The sequence below is a fragment of the Sorex fumeus genome, unplaced genomic scaffold, assembly GCF_029834395.1.
Source record: "Sorex fumeus unplaced genomic scaffold, SorFum_2.1 ptg000003l, whole genome shotgun sequence".
NCBI lineage: Eukaryota > Metazoa > Chordata > Mammalia > Eulipotyphla > Soricidae > Sorex > Sorex fumeus.
The window spans coordinates 44,093,950-44,115,872 of record NW_026606060.1 but is presented as its reverse complement, the minus strand read 5'-3'; the positions used below and the strand labels follow the sequence as shown (position 1 = coordinate 44,115,872).

At 37.4% G+C, this 21,923-nt stretch overlaps 1 protein-coding gene across 4 annotated transcripts in view; it reads right to left on the bottom strand.

Moving 5' to 3' along the window:
- Positions 1–21,923, bottom strand: part of NEDD1 (NEDD1 gamma-tubulin ring complex targeting factor) — a 56,131-nt gene that overhangs the window by 12,238 nt on the left and 21,970 nt on the right. For all 4 annotated transcript variants that reach the window (XM_056116994.1, XM_056116981.1, XM_056116985.1 and 1 more), the window contains 6 exons: positions 19,862–20,091; positions 14,113–14,317; positions 13,559–13,745; positions 4,627–4,755; positions 2,234–2,281; positions 1,009–1,211 (listed from right to left, as the gene is read on the bottom strand). In XM_056116994.1, the coding sequence (XP_055972969.1) occupies positions 1,009–1,211; positions 2,234–2,281; positions 4,627–4,755; positions 13,559–13,745; positions 14,113–14,317; positions 19,862–20,091 (1,002 nt within the window). The remainder of the gene's footprint in view (positions 1–1,008; positions 1,212–2,233; positions 2,282–4,626; positions 4,756–13,558; positions 13,746–14,112; positions 14,318–19,861; positions 20,092–21,923) is intronic.

Below are 21,923 nucleotides of genomic sequence, written 5' to 3'. Positions count from 1 at the left end.
CAGCTGTCATTACTTTCAACATACACATAGATATTACAAAATAGTCTTTTATTTGTATCATGTTGACATCACCATTTAATATTTTTGTACCTTGCTGGTACATATGGGTGTTGGGGACCCAATCCTGGCTGGCTGCGTGCAAAGCTTGTGCCGTAACCATGGTACTATCTCTCCTGCTCCAATTTGAGTATATTACAAAACAATACAGGAAGAAACACCTAATAAAATTTTTAAAGTTGAGGAATAATTGACATGTTCCTTCAGGTGTACAGTATAATTGTTTCAGATTACTGTATTATGGTCTCCAATGAGTAAATTTACCCTGTGTAAATTTTCATACCACAAGAATTGTTCCAATCTATAACTGGTACTCAAAGGTGGGGCTCTGGGTAGTGAATGAATTAGGTATTATACAGCTTAATAGTAGAGCAACGATATATAATGTACAGCATGGACTTCACATAAGGCAGATTCCATTTCATCTCTGCAACAGCACAAGGAACTAAGTGGGAGGAATAACATATTCTTTCCTGGCAGGGTAGCGGACGAGGCAAATTCTCAAGTTAGGGAAGACACCGTGGGCTGGAGGTTCAGGACAGACCCCAGACAGAGAGCTCTAAGAGTGACCCAAGTCTCGTTTCTGTAGCTGATGGCCTGTATAACCTGGGGCGAGTAAGTCACTAGGAAACTTGCTCATAAAGAGTCTGGCAAACTCCCCGTGGCGTATCCAATATGCCAAATACCGGTAACAATGATGGGTCTCATTCCCCTAAAGAGCCTTGAATATAATCTCAGGGCTAGGATGAAGGAGACGTTACTGGGGCCTGCTCGAGGCAATCGATGAGTAACAGGATGATTTGTGATTGTGATTTGTACCTTGCTGGAGCACAACAATAGCACTATCACTAATCACTGCAACACTATCAATAATTAGGACACATCCACTAGCCTGTCTCACTGTGCTTGCTAGTGATAAACCACAATTCAGAATCATTTTCAGGCAGATACCTGTTTAAAGGAGTCTTTAGATTCCTGTTTTCCTAAGTATATTTTCTTAGATTCAGCTGTCAGATCATGATTTTCATTTTCTTCTTTCCCCGGATATCCCATAAAGACATTAAGAGGACTAGAATGCAATACTGAAGTGCTTGAAGCTACTGGGCCTTTTCTTGGAGGAAATACTGAGTTCAACTGTGGCAGAAAATCAAGGGCTGGAAAAAAAAAAGAGAAAGAACACTGCATTTGCTTATGATATTACCTAATTCTGGATATTTAAGAAAAGGATTTAACATGATAGATAATCATATGGTAGAAAGAAGGGATTTGGAGTCAGAAGGCATATTCATTTTTCGGTTCTACCTCTGACTTGATGTGCATTCTTAAGCAAAAAGTATAAAACGGCTTCCTTATTTATAAATGATACTGTACTAGAGATACTATATTGTGCATATACTTAAAAAACTACAGAACACAATAAATGCTTTAGTCAGTGTTAGATTTTGTTACCAGAAAACTGTTCAATTATTAAAGTATACACACACACACACACATACACACACACACACACAGAGTATATTCTAATAACAGCCATTAAGATAACTGTTTTGAAACATGCCCCTAAGTAATCCCTTCCCTTTCAATGAGCCTGTCCAAGTAACTGCTTCTAACAAAGAGAATACAGGCAAAAGTGCTGGGATGTGAATCCCAAAATTAGGACACAAACACACTGTGGTTTCCATGTGCTCAAGTCTCCTCTCTTGCTTTAAGGGAAGTTAGCTGTCACAATGTCAACTGCCATAAGGAGAGACCCACAGAGCAAGAACTTTGGCTAAGAAGTCATATGAACAAGTTCAGAAGCAGCGTCTCATCTCCTCAAGTCTTAAGATGACAGCAGTCTGCAGACACCTGATGAAAAGAGATCTCAAGACAAAAGCACTCAGCTAAGCTAGGCTGAATTCCTTTTTTTAAATTAATTTATTTTATTTTTGCTTTTTGGGTCACATCCAGCAATGCTTAGGGGTTCTCCTGGCTGTGCGCTCAGTAATCACTCCTGGTGGTGCCCTGGGGACCAGATGGGACAACGGGGATTGAACCCGTATCGTAGGCCTGGATTCTTAACCCAAAATTAAGAGATGTTTATTCTTCAAACTTAAAAATGTCGAGGCAATCTATAACACAAACTAGATAATACAAGATCACTTAATTTTTATAAAAGTACTTCAACCATTCTTACCATCTCCTTTGCCTATGGATTCATCACCTCCCTTGTTAACTACTGCATCTGAAACAAAATTAGTAGATTAAGTTTTAAAAACCGAGAAAAAAAGTTCATAGCAATTCAGACTTCCCACTCATTCCCCAAGGAGTTCAGACTCAAGATTTTTAAGGAAAAATATGACTGAAGTTTAAACTAGTACTCATATATATTTCCCTTTTTAACCTTTCAGTTTCATGCACAGTAGCAAATATCAAAAGGTAATTCTATGGTATAGTCATTTAATGAAGCTGGAAGGTATACTATTAAGAACACTTGGAATAGGCTTCAGAAATCTGTAATCCAGTTTTATCTAAACAATCTAATAACTCTGTGACCTTGAAGAAACCTTTACTGTCATTAAGCTTCAACATCTATAAAGAGATAGTACCCTGATCATCTCAAAAGATTATTTTGAAGATCAATGGAAATAAATTTAAAAATAATTTGCAAGTCACAAAAAAATTCACGAGAAATTCAAATTAAGATTATCAAGTATGATTAGCAAATTAGTAGAACTATCATTCATGCATTCATCTGCACATCTATATGTGTGTGTATACCTAATAACTGAACAACACACACAGACTTCAAAAGTTAGGAAGAAGAGAGGTTTCCTCTAAAACAAAAGCAGAGCCATTCTTATTCTTACATAAAGAAACTGAAACATAATTAAAGTCTTTCACCAAAGTAGAGATGCATCTTGAGATTACAACACAAATCTCTAGACAATGAAAAGCAGTATCTGCATCTAACATTTATTTTTTAATTAACAATATTAAACTATAACAAATGAAGTACATATAACTCAATTTCTAATCACAATTTTTAAAATAACAAATTAAAGAGGAATTTTTAAAAAACAAAGTAACTAAAATGGGATTTCACCCTTAATTCCTTTATCTTAAAAGCTATTAAAGAAGATTTCATTTATAACTTAAACTTTCCCCCCAAAACTCCTTCCAACATTCTTCAAATTAGAAAGTTACTCCATTGGTTGTCATGCCAAAACTTTCCAGCTGAGTACCAATCTCAGAAACCTTTCTCAACTTTAGCCCAAATTACTTTTCCCTGCATTGCACACACATCCTTCCTCTTTTTATCTTTAACTAGGTAATCTGAACTCTCTTCAACCTGAAAGAAATGAATCCTTTTTTCATTAAGTGGGAGATAGGGGAACTTGAACTGGTAAAACTCAAGTAGTTGTCTTCTGCTTGGAGTAAAGCAGAAGATACTCAGCAATCTTGTATCATCATATATGTATTCTTTTTGGTTATGAAATTAAATGCAGAAAATAGACCATTTTGTGTAAAAAATAAAATTTATAAGATTATGAGTAGATGTAACAATTTAAACATTTTTCAGTTGATACATTCATTCTAGTTTTATGGTTTGGGGTCTTTTTGTTCAGTTGTTTTTGGACCACATTCAGTCATGCTCAGAGGCTACTCCTGGCTCTGCACTCAGGAATCATTTCTGACGGTGCTGGGGGGACCACATGGAATGGCAGGAATCGAACCTAGTTCAGATGCATGCAAGGCTAGCAATCTACCCACTGTACTATCACTGCAGCCCCTTCTTTTTCATTATTCTGAATAAAATAGCAAACATTAATCTTTATAGTCTACCCTGAGTATTTCCTTGGGTAAAATTATAGAAACAGGTTAGTCTACTTAACAGGCCAGTTTGTCAAACTATTGACAGAAACTTACCCATCTAGTTTTGATAGCATGGCTATAAGTAATAAAACTATAACATTTAAGAAAACGGTCAGAACATAATAAAAAAAAACCTAGGCAATGTGGCTATTGCATAATTGTCTACAATAATATGTTTTCATTTATCAAGGTAGCACAGATATGTAATATTTATATATATATGTATATATATAATTTTTTAATGGAAATTTCTACCCACAGTTGGTAGGAGGAAGGGGAGAAAGGTTTACTCTCATATATTAAATATAAATAAGGCAATCTATCGCCTAGTCATATTTCTCCATGAAAACATTTAACAGTAATTAAATATTAACACTAATTTTTTACGTTAATAAGATAACATTTGGTCTACGAACATGTTCAAGATTTTACTAAGATTTCCTGAAAAGCAGTTAAAAGATTGCCCATGGAGCCAAAACTTTAACGAATTTCTGCAGAAATTAAAATGCTAACATGTAAAAATTACCCGTATACATTCTAGAATGGTAACATTTGAAATAAAAGGGCAAAGGAAAAGAAACCACTCTAGTGACTGAGGAAATTAGCAAACTGTCATGAACACAATTAGACTGAATTTAATACTCAGAGTTTTTAAGCTAGACTAGAAATGGCTGAGAGCAAGAGAACACAATCCAAAGATTTAAACAGACTTACCATCTCTAACAGGGGAGAACATGTCACCTAAACTACTGTTTTTAGTATCATCAAAACTGGAGAAATTCTGATTTTTCCCAGTGTCTATATCCTTAGATAAAATATCTGTGTTTATGCTTTGAGGCAAACCTAATAGAAAAAAAGATAGGAAAATTAGTGTACATCAAAAGTTCAGTTCTAAAAATTATCATCCAATTTGTTGTTATTAGTACAAATGTGTCAGAAAAAGAAAGCAGATTATACCTCAGCAATTATCATTTTATTTTTTTTAATTTTTATTAGTGATAGCACAGCAGTAGGGTGTTTACCTTGCACGCAGCCAACCTGGCCCAGCCGGGTTCGATTCCTCCACCCCTCCCAGAGAGCCCGGCAAACTACTGAGAGTATCTCACCCGCACGGCAAGGCCTGGCAAGCTACTCATGTCGTATTCAATATGCCAAACACAGTAACAACAAGTCTCAAAATGGAGACGTTACTGGGCCTGCTTGAGCAAATCGATGAAGTACGGGAGGACAGTGTTTGTTTTATTAGTGAAACACCATGAGGTATAGTTTTTTATGGATTGGGGAGTTCCCTAAAAGTAAATGACTTATTTAAATCACACAGCACTATTTCATTTTATCAAATTTTTATGTATTTTTCTACAATTATTTAACATATCTTGAAATTCCCCTTAAAGTATATAGAGCATAACTTAACTTTGACACTGACTAACATACCCATATGATCATATATAAATGTTCCTTAAAAGCCTGTAAGGCAAATATTGTAGTGTTCATTTTAGGTCCTCCCAATTTGTAGTAAATGGATCTGTTTTCTTCTGCCTATTTCTTTGTTAATAGTGAGAAATTAACTTTTATTCAGCATTATTAATTTCAGCATTAAATATTCAGTTAAAATCATAGTAGTTTTAGTAAGAGAAAGGAAGCCACAACAGCAAAATCATTAATAGTAGACAACACTCTCTCTCCCTCTACATATGTATGTATATATTATATATAATTTTTAAAACAACAATATACTAACAGATCTACTCAACAAATTACATGATGCTCACATTTACTCTTCCTGTCATTCTGTGAGAACGGGTGAAATAGACAGGGAGCAACCTTCAGATTAAACCCTCAGCATTTTCCAGAGGGATTGGTTAACTATAAAGACTCAGCTCCAGAATAGCAAGAACACTACATAACCAAGAGGGGAAAGACCCTTTTAACCATTCACTATTGAGTCTGCCAAGCTCAATGAGCAAAAACAGTTATCACCAAAAACTTAACACCAGTAAGTCCTCAGAGAGTGACTTTATTTAATTTTATGTTTTTTTTAATTGAATCACCGTGAGCTACACTTACAAAACTTTCGTGTTTGAGTTTCAATCATACGATGCCTGAACACCTATCTCTCCACCAGTACAGATTTTCCACCACCAATGTCCCCAGTTTCCCCTCCTCGCCCCAGCCATCTCACTGCCTCTATAGCAGACAACTGCTCTCCCTCCGCCCTCCCCCTCCTTCTCTCTCCCCTCCTTATGGGTCTTATGGGATGCACATTACAGATAATGAGAGGCCATCATGTTTGGTCTTTATCTATTTTCAGCACACATCTCCCATCTTGAGCGATATCTCCAACTATCATTGACTTAGTGATCCCTTTTCTATTCCAGCTGCCTTCTCCCCCATCTCATCTTGGCCTTTGTCTCTACTATCCTTGGGTGTTAGTCTCATATTACAGTATTTTATATTCCACACATGAGTGTAGTCATTCTATGTCTGTCCCACTCTTTCTGATTGATTTCACTTAGCAGGATACTCTCCATGGCCATCCACTTATAAGCAAATTTCATGCCTTTGTCTTTCCTCACAGAATTCCATTGTGCATAGAATTCCATTGTGTAGATGTACCAAAGTTTCTTTAACTAGTCGTCTGTTCTCAGGCAACGGGTTGTTTCTACATTCAGACAGTGTCTTTAGTGATGAGAATGTTCAATCAGTTCAAAGAAATGAGAGCACAGGTAGTCAGCAAAGCACAAGAAAATATAAGTCAAAATGGAAAAAAACAAACTCTACTTTAGTCAGAAATAAATAATACAGCAGGTGATATTTTAAAATGCTCTGGATAGCAGAATAACAGAAGCTGAGCAAAAAATTGAGGGGCTGGAGTGACAGCTTAGTGGGTAGGGTGTTTGCCTTGCACGCGGTTGACCCAGGTTCGATTCCATGCATCCCATATGGTCCCCTGAGCACTACCAGGGGTAATTCCTGAGTGCAGAGCCAGGAGTAACCCCTGTGCGTTGCAGGGTGTGACCGAAAAAGCAAAAAAACTTTCATATTGAAGAGTCTAGCCCAGATGACACCAACAGTACTGTAGTGTTAGACAACCTCTCTGACAAGGAATTCAGAAGGGAGCTACTTAGGATGCTTAGGGAACTAAAAGAAACAATGGAAACCAATGCCAATAGAAGACAAGAGGATCTGAAGGCAGAAATGAGGAAAATACAATCAGAAATGTCAGACCTGAAAAATCTTGTAGGCGAATTGAAAAGCTCAGTGGAAGGCCTCAGCAGCAGAGTAAGAGCTGCTGAGAACAGAATCAGTGAGCTCGAAGATGAAGTTCAGAGACTCTCCAGAAAAGAGCAGAAAATGGAAAAGAGACTCACAATTCGGGAACAGATGGCAAGAGAAGATCGTGATGAAGCCAAGAGGGGTAACATAAGAATTATTGGAGTCCCAGAGGTACAGGAAGAAAACCTTGATGAAGAAGAAACTGTCAAAGACATCATTGCTACAATGTTTCCAGAGCTGAAGAAAACTTGTGACCACATTCAGGAGGCCCGAAGGGTACCAGCTAGAAGAAATCCGAATAAAAATACCCCAAGACACATTCTGATCAAAATGACCAAAACCTTAGACAGAGACAAAATTCTGAAAGCAGCAAGATCGAAGAAAGAAATCTCTTACAAAGGAGCATCCTTAAAATTCACAGCTGATTTTTCTGATGAAACCCTCATGGCCCGAAAACAGTGGTGGGACATAGTGAAAAAACTCAATGAAATAAATGCCTTCCCAAAAATACTTTTCCCAGCGAGACTCTCATTCATAATAGAAGGAACAACACACAGTTTCAGACAAACAACAGCTCAGGAACTTCATAGACTCAAAACCATGGTTACAAGAACAACTAAATGGGCTACTTTAAGGCAAGAAAGGCCCCTCAAATACACCAAATTTTAACAGAACAATGGGACAAAATCCCATAACAATAATCTCTCTCAATGTCAATGGGCTAAATGCACCAATTAAAAGACATAGAGTGGCAGGATGGATTAGAAAATTGAACCCAACATTCTGCTGCCTGTAAGAAACACATCTCAATAGTCAAAGCAAACAAAGACTCAGAGTCAAAGGCTGGAAAACAATCCTACAGGCAAACAGCTCCCATAAAAAAGCTGGGGTAGCCATCCTTATATCAAACCACATCGATTTCAGAGTGAAGAAGGTCATAAGAGACAGTGAAGGCCATTTCTTATTGATCAAAGGATCTGTGAAACAGGAAGAACTTACAATAATAAATGTATATGCACCTAATGAGAGACCAGCAAAGTACTTAAAACAACTACTCATAGATTTGGAAAAAGACATCAATAGCAACACAATACTAGTGGGAGACTTCAACACTGCTTTGTCACCTCTTGATAGATCAACCAGACTCAAGCTTAGCAAGGACATACTTCATTTGAGGGAAACAATGGAAGAAAGGGACTTAGTAGATATATAGAGGACACTTCATCCACAAAAAGCTGAATACACATTCTTCTCAAGCGTACATGGAACATTCTCCAAGATAGACCACATGCTGAGCCACAAAACATGCCTCCATAAAATTAAGAAGATAGAGATTATATCAACAATCTTCTCAGACCATAATGCGCTGAAATTAGAGGTAAATCACACACAAAAACAGAAAACTAAATCAAACACCTGGAAATTAAACAGTGCACTATTGAACAACGAGTGGATTAGACAGGAAATCAAAGAGGAAATCAAAAGATTCCTAGAAACAAATGAAAATGAGAAAACGAGTTACAACAACTTATGGGACACAGCAAAAGCTGTGTTAAGAGGAAAGTTTATAGCTCTACAAGCATTCCTCAGGAAGGAGGAGCGAGCACACATAAGTAACCTAACCTCACAGCTTAAGAGCTTGGAGAAGGACCAAAAAAAGGAGCACAACCCGAACAGGAGAAAGGAAATAATAAAACTCAGAGCAGAGATTAATGAGATGGAAACCCAAAAAACAATCCGAAAGATCAATGAAACCAAGAGCTGGTTCTTCGAGAAAATTAACAAGATCGATAAGCCTCTAGCAAAACTCACAAAGAAAGGGAGAGAGAAAACCCTAATAAACCGAATCAGAAATGAAAAGGGGGTCATTACAACAGAAACTACAGAAATTCAAAGGATCCTCAGGGAGTACTTTGAGAAGCTTTATGCCACGGAACATCAAAACCTCGAGGAAATGGATAAATTCCTAGACTCCTATAGACTCCCAAGGCTGAACCAAGAAGACCTGGAATACCTGAACAGACCTATCACCATCAAGGAAATTGAAATGGTAATAAAAAGTCTCCCCAAGCACAAAAGTCCTGGCCCGGATGGATTCACTAGTGAATTCTTCCAAATCTTTAAAGAGGACTTACTCCCAATGCTCTTTAAGCTTTTCCACGAAATTGAAATATCAAAAATACTTCCGAACAGTTTCTACGAAGCAAATATCACACTGATACCAAGCAGACAGAGATACCACAAAGAAAGAGAATTACAGACTGATATCCCTGATGAACACAGATGCAAAGATCCTCAACAAACTACTAGCAAATAGAATCCAACTACTCATCAAAAAGATCATACACCATGACCAAGTAGGATTCATCCCAGGGATGCAAGGATGGTTTAACATTCGAAAATCAATCAACATAATCCATCATATCAATAAAAGAAAAGATAAAAAGCATATGATTATATCAATAGATGCAGAGAAAGCATTTGACAAAATCCAGCACCCCTTTATGATGAAAACCCTAGCCAAAATGGGTATAGAGGGGACCTTCCTCAACATAATTAAAGCCATCTACCACAAGCCTACAGCAAGCATCATCCTCAATGGGGAAAAACTGAGAGCCTTCCCTCTAAGATCAGGGACGAGACAGGGATGCCCACTATCTCCACTGCTGTTCAATATAGTACTGGAAGTACCTGCAATAGCGATTAGGCAAGAAAAAGATATTAAGGGCATTCAGGTAGGAAAGGAAGAAATCAAGCTCTCACTATTCGCAGATGATATGATACTCTACTTAGAGAACCCAATAACCTCCACCAAAAAACTCCTAGAAACAATAGACTCGTATAGTAAAGTTGCAGGCTATAAAATCAATACCCAAAAGTCCATGGCTTTCCTATACGCAAACAGTGAGAGAGAAGAAAGCAACATGAAAAAAACACTCCCGTTCACAATTGTGCCCCAGAAAATCAAGTACCTAGGAATCAGCTTAACTAAGGAAGTAAAGGACCTGTACAAAGAAAACTACAAAACGCTACTTCAGGAAATAAAAGAAGACATGAGGAAATGGAAAGATATCCTCTGCTCATGGGTCGGGAGACTTAACATTGTCAAAATGGCAATACTACCGAAAGCATTGTATAAATTCAATGCAATTCCTATAAGGATACCCATGACATTCTTCAAAGAAATGGAGCAAACACTCCTGAAATTTATATGGAACAATAAGCCCCCACAAATAGCTAAAGCAATTCTTGGGAAAAAGAAAATGGGAGGAATCAACCTCCCGAACTTCAAACTGTACTACAAACAGTAATAATTAAAACAGCATGGTACTGGAACAAAGGCAGAACTGCAGACCAATGGAACAGGGTTGAATACACTGACAACTCCCCTCAATCATATGATCATCTAATCTTTGATAAAGGTGCAAGTAATGTGAAGTGGAGTAAGGAAAGCCTCTTTAATAAATTGTGCTGGCATCACTGGACGGCTACATGCAAAAAAATGGGCTCAGAACTCTGCCTAACACCATGTACAAAAGTAAGATCAAAATGGATTAAAGACCTCAACATCAGACCAGAAACCATAAGGTACATTGAAGACAAAGTTGGCAAAACCCTCCATGACATTGAAGCTAATGGTATCTTCAAAGATGCCACGCCACTGGCCGAGCAAGTGAAAACAGAGATAGATAAATGGGACTATCTTAAACTAAGAAGCTTCTGCACCTCCAAAGAAACAGTGACCAAAATACAAAGACAGTCTACAGAATGGGAAAGGATATTCACCGAATACACATCTGACAAGGGGTTGATATCCAGGATATACAAAATACTGGTTAAACTCCACAAGAAGAAAACATCCAACCCCTTCCAAAAATGGGGCAATGAAATGAACAGAAACTTTCTCAAAGAAGAAATCCGAATGGCAAAAAAACACATGAGAAAATGCTCTACATCATTAATCATCAGGGAGATGCAGATCAAAACCACAATGAGATACCATCTCACACCTCACAGACTGGCCCACATTCAAAAGAACAAAAGCAACCGATGCTGGCGCGGATGTGGCGAGAAAGGGACACTCCTTCACTGTTGGTGGGAATGTCGACTGGTTCAGCCCTTCTGGAAAACAGTATGGACGATTCTCAAAAAATTAGAAATTGAGCTCCCACTTGACCCAGCAATACCACTCCTGGGAATATATCCCAGAGAGGCAAAAATGTATAGTCAAAGTGACATCTGCACTTGTTTGTTCATTGCAGCACTCTTTACAATAGCCAGAAACTGGAAGAAACCTGAATGCCCAAGAACAGATGACTGGTTAAAGAAACTTTGGTACATCTACACAATGGAGTACTATGTAGCTGTTAGAAAAGATGAAGTCATGAAATTTACATACAAGTGGTACAATATGGGAAGTATCATGCTAAGCCAAATGAGTCAGAAAGAGAGGGATAGACATAGAAAGATTGCATTCATCTGGGGGATATAAAGTAACAAAATATGAGATTAATACCCAAGAATAGCTGAGATCAGCACCAGGAGCATTACTCCATAACTTAGAGGCCAGCCGGGTATCCTAGAGGAAAGGGCAGTTTAGATAGAGAAGGGAGCACCAAATAATGGGTGTTTGGAGGATCCTCCCAGGAGGGGAGATGCATGTCGAAAGTAGACTATGGACTGAACATGTTTGCCACTCAATGCCTCTTTTGCAGATCACAACACCCAAAAGGAGAGAGAGAACACAGGGGATTGCCCTGCCACAGAGGCAGGGGGGGTTGGGGGGATGGGGTTGGGGGGAATATTATCCATGGTGGTGGAAAATGGGCACTGGTGGAGGGATGGGTATCTGATCATTGTATAATCGAAACCCAAGCACAAAAAATTGTAAATCTACAACTGTACCTCATGGTGTTTCACTAATAAAAAAAAAAAAAAGAAAAAATAATGCTTTTCTTCTCATTTACTTTTCCTGTTTTATTAAGAAAAATTGTCATATAACATGTACTAAATTATCAACAGGCAGTAATGGTTTAATACATAAAAATACAGTCAAATGATTATCATTAATTTTTTCTTATAATGAGAGCTTTTACAATATTTTTGGCAACTTAGAATATGCAACAGTATATTGCTGCTATAGGAAATAATAAGGAACAAAGGGAAATTCAACAAACAAAGGGAACTAGCCACATCCCTGGCTCATTAGTTTTTCAAATTAGCAATTTGGATGAGATGATTTTAAAACACCCTTCAGATCACACATCGTGCAATTCAAGATGTTCCCTTTATACTAGTGATGTTTAACCTATGGGAATAATAATGTTGGCATGAAAATATTAGAAAGTATTTTATTTGTCCTCTTGGTCCCAAATGAAAACTGGGATAAAAATAAAGAACAGCCTGTATATTTAAAATTATCCAAGCCTGCCTAATGAGGTAAACTTTAATAATACCTATTAGAAAGATAAATATACCAAGCATTTGTATATCATTGTTACTGATGACTGCTTATACCCAGAGTGAAACTATTTTAAAGAAGAAATGTCACCTCCTATTTTCTAGGCCATCCTCATGTTTTAACATTAACAACTCTAGTCTTTAGAACTAAGGAAAAGAAACCATTACTTAAAAATACTGCTCTTCTCACACAACTGGAAATATGCACAAGCAACAAATGAGTACACAATATCTAAATAGATGCCTTCAGTCCAGCATCATGAACTTTTCTCAAACTATTTTCATTGAATGTTTACCATAAATATATAATCGCAATCGTACACAGTGAAGACATTACAATACTGTAAGTCATTGAGTAAACTCAGGGTGCCAACACTTCTGATATACTATCTCCTATTTAAGTTACCTAAACATTAAACAGTATCAATGCAAGGGAACAGCATGACTAAAAGTGTGCAGGAAAGCTACCCAAACTCAGACAGGCCTGCCCAAAATACTCTCAAGGTTTCAGTCTTGTTCTAAAACACTCTCAATGTTTCTCTCTCTCCTCTCCCGCAGCCTTTCCCTCTCCCTCTACCCCTCTTACTCTCCCTCTCCCTCCCTCCGAAAAAGAGAAGGTATATGGCAGATCAAATAAATGTGGTAATATTTATAAAATGGTGAAAATATCTGATGTACAGAGTCGTATTTCTTACAACTGAAGCTCAGCTATTAAATAAGTGGAGTATATTTCATTTAAAAAATAACAACAATCAGTTATATCCTTTCCTAAGGAAAGAACTAAGAATTTTACCTCAAGATTTTTGTAGTGAATTTCAATTCTCAGTCTTGAAGAAAGTGCTATTCCACGTATTTGGGAGCGGGGAAGGACAGGAAGGTGGGAAATACTAAAGTGTGAGACCACATTTACCTGCTTTGTCTTGAACAGCAACTGCTTCCTTTCCCACAATCGTTGTCATGGGCTGTGGTAGAACTGTGGTGATGGAAGAGACTGTCCCTTCTCTGACAATTCCAGAATTCTGAAGTCCACCACTGACATTAACAGTTCGTTTGCTCACAGCTGTGGGCTTATTTGTACTGCCTTTACTTAAACTGGACTGAAATGTAATGAAATATTTAAAAGCTCAGGTTTCTAATGTAACATACTATATATGAATACTTTATAAATCCCCCATTAAACAATACATATATTTTCTCTTACAAACGTTAAGCTTGCTGGTATGTCTGAGAGTTCTCTCTGAACAAAAAAGCAGTACTTTCAATGTATATTTGAAAAGAAAACTAAGGATTAAAATAAAACTTCCAAAAACTTTTAGAACTAAGTGAAATTTAAAGTAAAATGCTTTCCTCACAGGAAAATGATTCTGAAGCAAAACCACTCTATGTTTAATATAAAATGTCCATATCTGAACTAATTTATTTAGTAAAATCAAGGATGTCAAAAAATGGAAGAAAATACCTTACCTTAGAAAAACCAGTAGAGTACTGAAATGCTATACACTGCACAGATGTCTTGTGAGCACTGATGGTTTTCACTGGTGATGATTTCAACATTCTTAAATCATACTGATATATTTTCCCACGGGAAGATCCAATAGCCAAAGTGGCTCCATCTGGCATGAAATCCACTGCAGTCAGAGGCGAATCGGCCACCAATGTTTTCACTAGTCTTTGGAGAGGAAAATAGGGTACTGGTCGATATGTGAACATACTAAGATGTATAAACCAAAACTAGAATTTGACAAAGAGCATACATATATTCCAAATACCTATTGAAATCAGAAATCTAGAAGTAGATTTAATTCAGTGACATGTAGAAAAATGAACACTTCACCCTATGTCTTGATTCACCTCTAATAGGCAAATGCTCTATCTTCTAGGGGTCATTTCTTTAATTATTACTTTCAGAGTTCACAGAATTCCTGGGCAGCACTCTAAAAACAAGGGCCTGTCCTAAGGGTTTAGGAGGCTCTTAGGGTAAGTCTTATTGCATTTATTGACCTGCTTAGGTCTCAGGAGTACTATGACCTTTCACAGGGGAACAGCTGCTACTAAGATCTTGACTGTGCATCTCCCCACCACAATGATACAGAGTCCCTGTGGCTCAAGACTCAGGAATCAAATGTAGAAATACACATACTGAGGTACTGCAGCTGAGGTCTTTGCTAGAGTGGCTGGGATGAGAGGAAAGACTTACTGAATTTAAGGTTCTCTGTCTGTGATTTTTAAAAGACAAAGGAGCTAGTAACACAACAGTAGCCTGAGACTTCAACATCACCTTCTCACCTCTGGATAGATCAACAAGAACAAAACTCAGCAAAGAAACATTGGCTTTGAATGAAGAAATAGGAGAGGGCTAATATACCTAAACAGGGTTTTACACCCCCCCCCAAAAAATAATACACATTCTTCTCCAGTGCACACGGAACATTTTCCAAAATACACCACGTGCTAGGCCACAAAAAATACCTCAATAGAATAAGGAAGATAGAAATAGTATTAACAATTTTTTCAGACCACAATGCACTTAAGAGAGAAGTGAATCACACACAGACACGGAGAACCAAATCAAACACCTGGAAATTAAACAACTCAATGTTGAACAAAGAGTGGGTCAGGAAGGAAGTCACGGACGAAATCAAAAGATACCTGGAAACAAATAAGAATGAAGACACAAGCTACCAGAACCTATGGGCCGCAGCTAAAGTCATGTTAGGGGAAAATTTATAGCTCTGCAAACATTTCTCAGGAAGGAAAAAAGGCCCCATAAAAACAATTTGACTTCACAGCTCAAGTTCTCAGAAAAGGACCAACAAAAGGAGCCCAAACCAGGCAGAAGGAAAGAGATCATAAAACTTAGAGTAGAAATCAACAACATGGAAACCCAAAAAAACAATCCGAAAGATCACTGAAACCAAGAGCTGGTTCTTCGAAAAAATAAACAAGATAGATAAACCACTAGCAGGACTCACAAAGAAAGACAGAGAGAGGACCAAATAAACTGAATCAGAAATGAGAAGGGGTACCTCACAACAGAAACCAAAGAAATTCAAAAGATCATCAGAGTCTACTTTGAAAGTCTGTATGCCACAAAACAAGAGAACCTAGAAGAAATGGATAAATTCCTGGATTCCTATAATCTCCCAAGGCTGAATCAAGAAGATCTAGAATAGCTGAATAGACCTATTAACATCAAGGAAACAAACTGTAATCAAAAGTCTTCCCAAAAACAAAAGCCCAGGTCCAGATGGATTCACTAGCAAATTTTTCCGAATATTTAAAAGGGACCTATTGCCAGTTCTTCTCAAGATTTTCCAGGAAATTGAAGAAACAGAAACTTTCCCAAACAGTTTCTATGAAGTCCATAACTCTCTAATACCAAAAGGAAACAAAGACACCACAAGAAAAGAAAACTACAGGCCGATATCCCTGATGTACATGGATGCGAAGATTCTCAACAAAATACTAGCAAACAGAATTCAACTCATCAAAAAGATCACACACCATAACCAAGTGGCATTCATCCCGGTAATGGAAGGATGGTTTAACATTCGAAAATCAATCAACATAATCCATCATATCAACAAAAGATAAAAACCATATGATCATATCAATATATGCAGAGAAAGCATTTGACAAGATCCAGTACCCATTTATGATGAAAACCCTCACAAAAATGGGGATAGAGGGAACTTTCCTCAATATAGTTAAAAGCCATCTACCACAAGTCTACAGCAAGCATCATCCTCAATGGGGAAAAACTGAGAGCCTTTCCTCTAAGATCAGGGACAAGGATGCCCACTCTCTCCACTGCTGCTCAATATAGTACTGGAAGAAAAAGGCAGGCAAGAAAAAGATATTAAGGGCATTCAGGTAGGAATCAAGCTCTCACTATTCGCAGATGATATGATACTATACTTACAGAACCCTAAAACCTCTACCAAGAAACTCCTAGAAACAATAGACTTGTACAGTAAAGTAGCAGGCTATAAAATCAATACCCAAAAGTCCATGGCTTTCCTATATGCAAATAATGAGAAATGACATGAAAAAAACAATCCCGTTCACAACTGTGCCCCAGAAAATCAAGTACCTAGGAATCAGCTTAACCAAGGAAGTAAAGGAACCTGTATAAAGAAAACTACAAAACACTACTTCAGGAAATAAAAGAGAACATGAGGAAATGGAAAGATATTCCCTGCCCATGGATCGGGAGAATTAACATTGTCAAAATGGCAATACTTCCCAAAGCACTGTACAAATTCAATGTGATCCCTATAACGATACCCATGACATTCTTCAAAGAAATGGAGCAAACACTCCTGAAATTCATATGGAACAATAAGCCCCCACGAATAGCTAAAGCAATTCTTTGGAAAAAGAAAATGGGAGGAATCAACCTCCCCAACTTCAAACTCTACTACAAAGCAGTAATAATTAAACAGCATGGTAGTGGAACAAAGGCAGAACCGCAGACCAGTGGAACAGGGTTGAATATACTGACATCTCCCCCCAAACATATGATCATCTAATCTTTGATAAGGAAGCAAGAAATGTGAAGCAGAGCAAGGAAAGCCTCTTTAACAAATTGTGGTGGCAAAACTGGACAGCTACAAACAAACAAAAAAAAAGGGCCCAGATCTCTACCTAACACCATGTACAAAAATAAAATCAAAATGGACTAAAAACTTCAACATTAGATTGAAATCCATAAGGTACACTGAAGACAAACAAGGTTGGAAAAATTCTCCATGACACTGAAACGAACGGTATCTTCAAAGATGACACACCACTGGACAAGCAAGTGAAAACAGAGATAGACAAGTGGGACTATCTTAAACTAAGAAGCTTCTGCACCTCAAAAGAAACACTGACCAAAAGACAAAGGCAGTCTACAGAATGGGAAAGGATATTCACCCAATATCCATCCGACTAGGGGTGATATCAAGAATATAGAAAGCACTGGTTGAACTCCACAAGAAGAAAACATCCAACCCCATCAAAAAATGGGGTGACAAAATGAACAGAAACTCTCTCAAAGAAGAAATTCAAATGGCAAAAAGGCACATGAGATAATGCTCTACATCACTAATCATCAGGGAGATGCAGATCAAAACAACAATAAGATATCATCTCACACCGCAGAGACTGGCCCACATACAAAAGAACAAAAGCAACTGGTGTTGGCATGGATGTGGTGAGAAAGAGACCCTCCTTCACTGCTGGTGGGAATGCCAACTAGTTCAGCCCTTTTGGAAAACAGTATGGAGGATTCTCAAAAAATTAGAAATTGATCTCCCATTTGACCCAGCAATACCACTTCTGGGAATATATCCTGGAGAGGCAAAAAAAGTACAGTCGAAATGACATCTACACTTCTGTGTTCATTACTGCACTGTTCACGGTCACAGTCCTCCCGTTGTTCGTCGATTTGCTCGAGCGGGCCCAGTAACATCTCCGTCATGAAACTTCTTGTTACTGTGTTTGGCATATTGAATACATCACGGGGAGCTTGCCAGGCTTTGCCGTGGGGGCGAGATACTCTCGGTAGCTTGCCGGGCTCTCCGAGAGGGGCAGAGGAATCGAACTCGGGTCGTTCACAATAGCCAAAATTTGGAACAAACCCGAGTGCCTGAGAACAGATGACTGGTGAAACAGATTTTGGTACATCTACACAATGGAATACTATGCAGCTGTTAGAAATGATGAAGTCATGAAATTTACATACAAGTGGTTCTACATGGAAAGTATTATGCTCAGTGAAATGAGCCAGAAAGAGAGGGACAGACATAGAAATACTGCATTCATCTGGGGACTATAAAGTAACAGAATGGGAGTCAAACACCCAAGAATAGTTAAATAGAAGGAGGTCTGCTCCATGGCTTGGAAGCCGGCTTCACACACTGGGGGAAAAGGCAGCTTAGATAAGAGAAGGGAACACCAAATAAAGGATGTTTGGAGGACTCACTCGGGATGCGGATGAGTGCTTAAAGTAGACCATAGACCGAACATGATAGCCACTCAATACCTCTATTGCAAACTACAACACCCTAAAGGAAAGAGTGAGAAAAAGGGAATGCCCTGCCACAGAGGCAGGGTGGGGTGGGGGTATTAGGTGTGGAGGTGGGAAGGCTACTAGGATCATTGGTGAAGAATGTGCAAAGGTGGAGGAATGGGTACTCGACCATTGTATAACTGAAACCCAAGCATGAAACTTTGTAAGTCTACAACTGTACCTCATGGTGTTTCGCTAATAAAAAATAAATAAAAAAAAAGACAAAGGAAAAAAGAAATGATGTAAGTAACAAAAAGTGAAAACAGGCCCTTTCCAAGACACCACTTTGTTCCACATAATCTTTCACATTGCTGGTATTGAGCATACCTGTAGCACTCTATTGGCATTTTGTTTCCTCTTTTTCTTTTCAAAGCTAAACAAGCCCACCTATAAGTGTAAGGAGGACAAAAAGGCCCAAGGGATCCATGCAGAGGGATTCAAAGATTCTGTACCCCTTAGCTCTACAGCAGTGGTTGTCAAAGTGTCCAGTTTTGTCTCCAAACCACCTGGAACAGTTTAAACTGTCACAACCAGGAGAAGGGAGTGTCACTAGAAAAGCAGGTGGAAGCCACAGAAAATGAATAACAATGCTTAAGAGAGCTGCCCACAACCAAGAACAACATAGCTTACAATGTTAATAGTTTTAGATGATGAGTTAATCAGAAGGGATATTAATAATATTGCTGAATATGTCAATGTATATAGGTGAAAGTATCAGTATGAAGACATGAATGCAAAATAAAGATGGGAAGTCATTAACGTGCCATCCCTCTACCGTCACAATCTAAAAATGCTGCAAAGCAACGGTTTTAAATCACCAGTCATCCTACCAGTACAGGGTTGCAGAAATTTCCTGCCATTAATGAAAAAGTGATTGTCCTTTAACAGGATACCCAGAACACACAGAAGTGGCAATACTTTCTCACATACTAGCAGGAAATTTGTGGGGCCCAGCAGCTGAAAACCACTGTGCTTGGAAATATACAAACTTCACCAATTTTTCTCCGTAAGAGAAAAGAGAAAATTCTGTCTGATTTAGATAAATAGGCGAACTTTATGTCCCCTAAACATTAATCAGAGGCCTATACAAATTACAAATATGTCTGTTAATGAGATAATTATAACTGCTAAATTTAAAAAAATGAAGGCTATACTTACTTCTTACTTGAAGTGTCATAAAGAATGATCCTTTTATCCAAGCCTATAGTTACAAACAGCAGTTCATTGACAGGAGAAAAACAAATGCCTGAGGCTGGCGCTTTGTGTGTAGTGTCAAAGTTATGGTAGGGGCTCTGACTATTTATATCCCAGAGAGTTACGATTCCGCTATCAAAAACGCTGCCCAAGAGCGACTTCTTAAATGAGGAGTACTTCAAGTGCCGAACAGACTATAAGAATAAGAATACATTTCATGGATTATAAGCATTCATAATAAACATTCAAAAGAACGGTTTGCATAAGTTATTTAAGTGCCAACTATACTATCATGTGAAATTTCCAGTTTGTCTATTTAAGGAATACCATGTTTTAATCATGACAATTTTAAGTACCAATATTCTAATAACTGAATTTCTGTTATTATCAACCTACCAAAACATAAAGCAAAACAATCTTTGAAAGATCTTTGCAGACTTGAAGAGCCCAAATAATTATGGTACTTTACATGACCTAAATTTAGATTACAAGCAGAATAATGATAAAAAAAAAAAATTAACAGCGTAAAACCATAGACATGGTAGACTGTTAAAAGTTTATCAAGTTCAAAGTGTTTAAAGCATAGCTATCTCAGTCTTCCCTTTTTCAGAGAAACACATATTAAGATTAACTAGATTAATATAACAGTTAGGAAATCCATAATAAACAAAATTACTAGTCACAGCCAAGTAAACAAGTATGAGAATAATTAGGCAGAATAAACAGAATATTCACCTTTATTTTTATTTCTGTATCTATTTAAAATATTTTGATATACTTTTTTGAATATCTATCTGATCACCCAATGTTCTGGCAATTCAGCACTAGTGGCATAATTAAAAATTAAACACAAAGAAAGAATTGACCAGACTTAGACTGGGGGTGGATTGTTACCCTTTCTTTCAAAAGCATCAGCCTAAGAGCTATGCTGCCCTTTTTCCAACAACTGTCCCAAGGGACAGTGGAGACATTCTAGTCCTGCTAGACGAGAATACATTTCAGTTTTTGAGTAGATGGGTCCTGAATTAAAACTGGTTGAATCTGATCTACTTTTACTAAAATGGCTCTTTCAAATCACAATAAACATTAACATTTACTGTGATGAGAATGAAGTATTTTATATTTAAACTCATTTTTGCCTACAAAGGTCTATGAACAGCAAAAGAGAATTTAAAATTAAGAATATATAAGGGGAAACTGGATACTAAAGAAAACTTTGAGGCTACATTCCTGAATTAAGCAATGAATTGGGTTCTATGAGCATGTATTAGCTTTCCACTCAAGTGCAAGATAAAACTGGCATAGAACTGAAGTCAAATTATGTGTCTGTTTAATCTTTCACATTTCAAAAGGATTCCAACCACAACTAGGCTTTAGATATCAAAACCTCATACTCTACTTCTGTCTGCAAAGTACTGTACGTTAGCTATTGACAACAAAAAATATTTAGGATTATTATAAAATTATCTAAGGAAACAAAGTGAGCAACTGTTACCAAATACCTGAACCAAGGTAACTGCTACAGCCATTGAAGCTGGCTCCACACTTTAATTTGATTCAAGTGAACATGAAACTAATGATTTAATTTTGTTGAAAAAAAAAACAAAAAAACCTCATTTTTGTTGAAAAGTATATCAATTGGAATAGATAAATTTTCCTTCTAGTCTACACTAAAACAAACAAGCAAAAATACCATAAAAGACAGAACTTCTTAGTGAATTACTAAGCTTACGGAGTAAACCATGAGCCTACCAAAACATAAAGCAAAATATTAATTTTTGAAATATTTTTTTCAGGACTTTAAAAGCTCAAACAGTAATTGTGCTTTATATGACTTAAACTTAGATGAATGACGAAAAGAATTTTAAAAAAATAACTGCATTAAGTCACAGACCTAGTAGAATGTTAACATTTATAAAGTTCAAAGATTTTTCTTTTCTGTTTATTTGTGATGCTTAGGATTGAATCTAAAACTTTACACATGCTAGTATGTGTACTACCAATAAGTTATGATCACAGCCCCAAT